Raw genomic sequence first — 7,645 nt, 5'->3', positions numbered from 1 at the left:
TTCCTTCGCCTACAGGTATATTTTCTCTATTAATATCCCACTCATTTCCATCCCTTGAAACTCTGTCATTATCAACCGCAATCTCACTCTCCTTCTCCTGAACCTTGTCACTCTTTCTTTCCTCTGCCAATTCAAAACCATCATTTTCAGGTGACAAATACACAACATCTTCACTCTCTCTCTCCTCTACAGTTTCCCTCTCTACAGGCATATTGTCCACTTCCAAAAATATCTCATCGGAAGGGCAAATTTCAGGTAAAGGAAAAACGTTAAAATTAACCTCCTCCCCTAAAACCTCCGTTCGAGCATGAATTTTTCGAATTTTATCTCTAGCCACAACCTGATTTTTCTTGATGGGATTATTCCCAAAAGGTGCCAATTCATACAATGCATCCGAAAATTTCTTAACTACAATAAAAGGCCCCCCATAAAAAGACTGTAATTTCTTGGACACGTCAGTCTTCACAATATTGAAGAAAGCATAACAAACATCTGTCACTCTCAATGCCTCCTTCTGTACTCTGTGTTTATTTTGAACCTCTAAATATAATTTGGATTTCGTAGAAATTCTCTTAATTATGTCCTCCATATTGTTCAGAAATTCCAAATACGACCGCAAGGATGAAGATTCAACAGACGGAGCTGGTGACAGAAAATAAAGGGGAATACGTGGCTGACGGCCGAAAACCAGAAAAAATGGAGAATAACCAGTTCTTGAACTCTTGGAGCAGTTAATCACCAACGTAGCCAAAGGTAATTTTTTTGCCCAGTCCTTAGTTCCATGGTTTTCATCTACTTTCAAAGCAGCATATAAACTCTGATTTTGTCTCTCTACAGGATTCGAATTTGGATTCCTGGGGGGAACTAGAACAGTATCCACCCCCAATCCTTTCATCACCCCCTTAAACACACTGCTTGTAAAATTTGTACCTCTATCCGATCTCAAAGCCCTAAATAAGCCATAGGTAGGTACAAAATTTTCCAATATAGCCCTTACAGTTGTTTCAGTTTTAGCGTCAACTAACGGACATGTAAAGACATATCTGGAAAATAAGCAAACCATGATTAAGACAAACTTAACCGTCTGTCCCTGATGATAACATGGAGTCCAAGGACCAACCAGGTCCACTGACATATTAGCAAAAACTTCACTACTTTGAACAGAATGAGTGATAGGTGAAACATGTTTAGGATTACTTCCAGCCTTTTTCAAACATGTAATACAACTTCGCATTCTCGATTCCACAAACTTGTTCACGCCAGGCATAAAAAATCTTTCATTTATCTTACATATTGTCTCCTGAACACCTCTATGTCCAGAACCATATCCACCATGAGCTGAATCAAATATATCATTATATAAAGAAAGAGGCACTACAGGCCTCTCGACAAAACCCCCTTCGGCCAAAGGCTGTCTGAAAATTACAACCCCCTCTAGCACATACATATGGCCAATAAGATTGTACAATAGTTCTTTTCTGCCCGATAACTCAGATCTCTCATAAGAAGACAACTGTCTCCTTTCCAATATCCATAACCTTATTTCATTTAGAATCTCGTCCTGCTGAAGACTACGTTGCCAGACAAACTCAACATCCACCTCATCCTCTGCAGAATGTACCTGCATAATGGTATAGATTTGATCCAGAAATGGTGAATCATCCAGGTAAGGATCCAAAATTTTACTATCTGTCTCTCTACACTCCTGACAATCCTTCAGTTGATGTTCCTTACAATCTAACTCAGTTCTCGACAAATAATCTACGTTCACATGCTTAGTCCCCTGTCGATGGATAACTGTAAAGTCAAAACTTTGCAAGAAAGTTATCCATCGATAGGTGACACCATTTATTGATCCTTTAGCCCAGCGTTTATAATGCACCAATGAAATACTGTCTGTCCGAACCAAAAATTCACGAAACCTACAAAAGTGTAAAAAATTCTTTAGTGTATATACTAATGCACCTAATTCTCCTTTATAAGAAGGGTAATTTTGTTCAGCAGCATTACACTTTTTACTACAGACACCGAACACTCTTTCTACACCATCCTGTTCTTGCGAAATAATCCCTGCAAAATACTGAGAACTATAATCTACATCCACGATAAAAAGATTAGGATTATCCCATTGAGGATAGCCTTTACACATCTCAGTCTTAAACATTTCCATAAATTCAGTCCATACTCTATTCAATTCTTCTGTCCACTTAATTATAGTGTCATTCCTGTGACTATCCAACATGCACAACCTCTTGGCATAATCAGCAAAATATCCTCTGTAATAATTGGTAAATCCCAAAAACTTCTGTAACTCCTTCCCTGTTCTAGGCTTGCCCCAATCCTTAATCCATTCCAAATATGCAGGATTCATTTTCAATCCATCGGCACTAATAATATGCCCCAAATAATGGCATTCTCTAGTCAATAAATCACACTTATCTAAATTCAATTTCAGGTTGACCTGCCTAAGAACTTGAAACAGCGCCTGCAGATGCTCCACATGTTCCTCTGGACTGGATGAAAATACGATCAGATCGTCCAAATAACTGATACAGAATCCATACATTCCTGGCAAGATAGACACCACCTTATCCATCAGAGCACAAAACAGGCTGGGTGCATTACACAACCCAAATGGCAACCTGTTAAACAAATACATCCTGTTTGCTGCACTAAAAGCTGTCAACGGTTTCGAGTCTTCATCCATAGTCATCGAATGGTAAGCAGCTGTCAAGTCAAGAGTACTGAACACCTTGCCAGAACCCAGCTTCGTCAGATTATCAGAAATCAATGGCAGCGGCCACGCCACCCGCTTAGTCACATTGTTCAAATTGCGAAAGTCGATGACAAACCTCAACTTCGCCTCTGCTCCAGATGCAGCCTTCTTTTTCACAGCAAAAATAGGACTAGACCAATCCGAGAAACCCTCTTCAATAATGCCGGCGTTCAACCATTTGGTTAACTGTTCTTTCAACTTAGCATCGTACTCTGGATTCAACGGAATATTTCTGGCCTTCACAGGTTTAGCTCCAGGTAACAATTCTATATTATATGTCATTAATCGACAATCACCAATATCTGAATCATTTATTGAAAAGATATCAAAATTTTCCAAACAAATTTTAATAATCTTAGGTTTCAATTCTGGATTTTCTTTAATCATCTGGTTTTCATCTAACTTCAATTTTTGAATAATAAACTGTACTCGCTCATGCATTTTTTGCCCCGACAACTTTTCTGGCTTATCCAACTCATTAATTGTTTTATTACAGGTGACATCTTGATTATCCATGACAAAACAATGCCCCATCTTCACATTTCTCAGCAAGGTAATAGGTTTTATTGACGCATTAACTACATTAACCACGCAGGACCCATCTTTCCGTGGCTGATACACTCCCTCAATGATCATAATCCCATTACCACTTGTCATCTTAGAAGAATTAGGTGACACATACCAAAACCCATCATTCTTTAATCCAGCCACATGCACAACAGCTGTAGATCCTCCAGGATAAAAAATAGTTTTGTCCAGCAACTTCACATTATACTTCGTTGAATATAACTCTCCAAACCCACCCCCCTCCTTTATCCCTGGCAAGGTAGGTTTTGATGGAATTTCAGAATTCATTCGTCCGGACAAAATAGGAATTTTCTGTATCTCTGCCACCACCTGTTTCTGTAAACAGGAATTAATAGGAACATATTCCCCACAAAATTCAAATTTATCCTCATCCAAACAAATATTAATTTTATTCTTTTTCAGGAAATCAGATCCAAGATTCACCAACCTACTCGTTACCTCAGGTACATAAAATATCTCCGTAAACACAGCTTGAGTTCCAGCAAATCTAAATTTCAACTCGACATATCCAATAATATTAACTTTCTTTAAATCTACTGAATACGCTGATAATTTAGCAGGAAAAAACCCAATTCCATGTTTATCAAGAATTTCTCTAGATATTAAAGAATTAAAATTCTTTCCTGTATCAATAATTCCTAACTCCTCCACCGTAATATCAGCCCCTGGCACAAAAAATTCTAAATCCGCACAAATAGGCATTTTCGTTATCTTCAAAAACTTCACGATCTCTTGAAAACCCTAGTCATTTCTATCAACATACCTTCGAATTAAAATCTCAATGCAGTATTACAAATAATTAATATATCCATGTTAATTAATTTTAAATTTTAGATATACATCATTCCACTACACAGCAGTCAGCCCTCCGTCCGTCACCAGCCGCCAACATACTGTTCGATTTATGAAATCCTGTACAACTTCCAGACTACCGGCATCACACAGCTACACACCAAGCCTTTTCTCATACAAGTAAGTACCTCTCAAAGTTTTAATATTCACTACAACTTTACATAGGTACCTATCAAAAATATAATATATAGTAGATATATATATATATAAATATATATATATTGTTTTCATTGACAGCCACTAACACGATCACACCTTGACTGAAGAATAAACAGGACAGAAAAACTTTATAAAGTTGAAAGCAATTATCTGAATACAAAACAGCAAAATTAACAAATTACACATAGCAAACCCAAAAAATCAACTACAGTACTATAGCCTATATAATGAATACGAATAAAAGAACGACCTATAAACTTCATCCCCAAATGAAATTTATATATCGAATCAATCATATCTATTACATAGGATATTGCTGAAAATTGTTCCTAGCTATGTCAGCAATCATAGCCTCATACTGTTTCTCATCTCTGCTCTTTTCAGAATCCACAACAGGCCCCACCTGATTGACTGTCTTCTTCAGAAACTGCTCAGGTATTACCCTATTATTAGGCACTCCAGGACCTTCTTTCTTTTCGTTGCCTGCTGAGAAAAACCTAGCTTTGGTCTTTCCTATGCGAGAATCAGGAGCTGGCGGCTTACCGTCCCTCTTCTGCCAGCAACTAGCCACTACATGACCTTTTTTCCCACAATACCAACAGATCATAGTTTTAGCCTTCGAATTCAGAGCCCCAATCACGTTCTCAACCTGATCCCAAGGAATATCATCATCCCCTTCAATCCACGCATTATTATCGCCAATCTCAGTCCTGCCCTCCAAATCAGATACATGCACTTCACTGATTACAGGCCTAGCTTTTACCTCCCTGGAATCCTCTAGCTTCAACCCTTCCATAGCCTGAGAATAACAGGACGTTACATTTTCAGGTGAAACGTGTCCAGAACGAGCCCAGCTTATGTAATGCTGACCTCTGCGAATCAAATAAGTCAAGAAAGCGCTGTAATCTTCCAGGTAATGCATAGATTCAATGAAATTAGCCATATCTCTAGCTAGATCAGAAAACAGCAAATTCTTAGCCACATTATTATAGAAATCACGCCAAGATTGTCTAGAAATTTGACCAGGATGCATAAGCCTAAACAACCGTAACTTAGCATTGAAGAACCCATCCACATTTTGACCACTTTTCTGTTTCAGGGCATAAAAGTACTCAGTCGCAGTTTCAATATCAGCAAAAGGTATCACCAACCTTCTTATCAACAGGTAATAACCTAAAGCACTTAGAGAGGCATTGGCTTCCGGCGTAATTAGCCTCCCCATCTTCTTTCCTTTGCACTCAAATATCCTATTGTACAGAACGTCCTTGAAAAGCATAGGATCCTCCAATTTTGCGAACCGAGCAACCCTCCATAATGATAAGAAATAATCCTCAAAATCAATGTTTCCATCCCAAAATGGAGCATCCCGCACAAAATCACTATCCCACTTGACTCCTCTTACAAGACAAAACTCCTTAAACTGTTCCTCTACAGTCTGTTGACTTACACTACCGCCGGCCACCTTTTTATAAGCCTTAAGCACTTCAGCCCTTTCCTCAATTAAAGGAAATATATCCAACAATTGATTCTCATATTCAGTCAAACAACTCTCACGAACATTCATCCAATTTCCATTCCCAACTGGACCCAAAAACTCAATCTGCGAAAACTTCAGATGTCCAGGAGCACTTTTTACCCTTTTAGCCTCGAAATTGGTAGAATCCAATTTAGCCTCCACACTCAAACAATTAATGAAAGATGCATTAAACGAATCATCTCCCGTCAATTTGACTGCAGATACACTAGCCCCCATACTTGTCTCATACAAAAAACCGCTAATATCCCCATCCGGTGGCAGTTGCTCCACCTTTTTCTTAATAGTAGCCAAATCAACATCATAGCCTAACTTCTTATGCTCATCAGAATTCTTGAACTCTTTCACCTTATTCTCCAGCCGTTTATTCGCCGCCGTTAGCTTATCCACCTGACCCTTGACAGTTGTATGCTCCTTTAACATTGCCCTAACATATTTTTTTATGCTTTCAGGCACAACATCATTCTCCACATCGCCCAACGCCGACTCCACATTCGCATTGGCACCTGCACCAACATCCTCAGCCACATCATCATCCTCCTCCCAATTTTCGGGAGTTCCATCATCATCCTGACTGTCAGTCTCCCGAGGACACTTAGGCGGCGGTCCACGCTTGCTTTCACCTTTACCCCGCTCTCCTTTTTCTCCATCAGCCATATCCGAACACTAGAACTAGATTCGCCGTGAAATTTAGATCAGAAGAGTTAAAGAATGAAATTCCACAGAAACCTAAAATATAAATCAAGTTATAAATATAAAAAAAAAATAAAACAAAACTGTGAAAAATCCGAGATAAAAAAAATCTCAAAAAGTGATTGAATTCAAACTAAACACCACTTCCCCCACCCTTAACTCAGTAGCAGGTCTAAATATCACGTAGCACAATAAGACTGCGCCAAATGAGATATAGACAGACTTTCATAAGTTAATGATAGAGTAGACTTAATATTTAATTCAAAATGCAAACAGTTTTTTAAGTATTTATTATATTGGATTAAATGCAGTTTTTGAGTAAATAAGATTAGATATATATACTTTATTTAGAAATGGTTAAATATATTAATAATTCAAAACTACTGATTATTTAAGCTGGAAAGTTCTGAAGTAGCAGGATGTCTGTCTGTATATCAGGACACCAAGCAACAGGATGACTGTCTGTTTAATACAATGTATTAATTAACTATGCACTTTGAAGGGGTAGAATATCTGCCTATGCAAACTAGCTAAAGTAACAGGATGTCTGTAAATAGCTGAATTGGTCTTAATAAGACTCGAACCCAAACCAGATAATGTTCTGTGTTAGGACTCTCAATATCAACTGTCTTTAATACATTTTCTCTTTATTCTTTCTGAGAGCAATTGAAAAGTAATTGAGAGTAACAACTAAAACATGTCTGCAAACTTAAATATATGACATCACAACTTAAATATATGACACAAGATTAAATTGTTTAAATTTTATCTCTATTCTTTGTTACTAAAACCGCAATGAATAAATATAAAATTATGGTTATTTAATCTTAGTAGCAATTCTACTCTTTAAGTTGTAGTGTCCGCTGGTCGCTTTGTCTTAGATGTTCAGTGAATTGTTCAATTTTTAATTTAATTTTAACCGTTTTAAGAATAAAAAATATGTTTGCTCACTGTACTTTATCAAACTTTTTCATATTTCTTTTTCTTTACAATTTGTTTGTTAGAGTGATTATCTCTTACTTTGTAATAATGCAAATACTAAG

At 37.4% G+C, this 7,645-nt stretch overlaps 1 protein-coding gene across 1 annotated transcript; it reads left to right on the top strand.

Annotated features, from left to right (window-relative positions):
- Nucleotides 1-677: 677 nt before the first annotated feature.
- Nucleotides 678-6,496, top strand: LOC145325250 (uncharacterized). The gene is made up of 10 exons (XM_080168181.1): nt 678-753; nt 1,553-1,666; nt 2,456-3,033; nt 3,273-3,329; nt 3,767-3,807; nt 4,199-4,336; nt 4,760-4,810; nt 5,204-5,288; nt 5,475-5,540; nt 6,362-6,496. The coding sequence occupies exons 3-7, from the start codon at nt 2,844-2,846 to the stop codon at nt 4,784-4,786; spliced, it is 453 nt and encodes a 150-aa protein (XP_080024307.1). The 5' UTR covers nt 678-753; nt 1,553-1,666; nt 2,456-2,843; the 3' UTR covers nt 4,787-4,810; nt 5,204-5,288; nt 5,475-5,540; nt 6,362-6,496.
- Nucleotides 6,497-7,645: the final 1,149 nt, after the last annotated feature.

This window comes from Acartia tonsa, chromosome 7, assembly GCF_053477335.1.
Source record: "Acartia tonsa isolate MP-2025a chromosome 7, ASM5347733v1, whole genome shotgun sequence".
In the NCBI taxonomy this organism is placed as follows: Eukaryota; Metazoa; Arthropoda; class Copepoda; order Calanoida; family Acartiidae; genus Acartia; species Acartia tonsa.
Note: the sequence above shows the minus strand (reverse complement) of the source record. Positions and strands in the feature narration are given on the sequence as shown.

What these genes read in the sequence shown, in the direction of transcription:
- LOC145325250 (XM_080168181.1), top strand. Translation starts at nt 2,844, where the DNA reads ATGACAAACCTCAACTTCGCCTCTGCTCCAGATGCAGCCTTCTTTTTC. An exon ending in CTTCACAGGTTTAGCTCCAG is followed by an intron (nt 3,034 to 3,272) that starts GTAACAATTCTA and finishes GTTTTATTACAG; the next exon opens with GTGACATCTTGATTATCCAT. An exon ending in TCTTCACATTTCTCAGCAAG is followed by an intron (nt 3,330 to 3,766) that starts GTAATAGGTTTT and finishes ATTCTTTTTCAG; the next exon opens with GAAATCAGATCCAAGATTCA.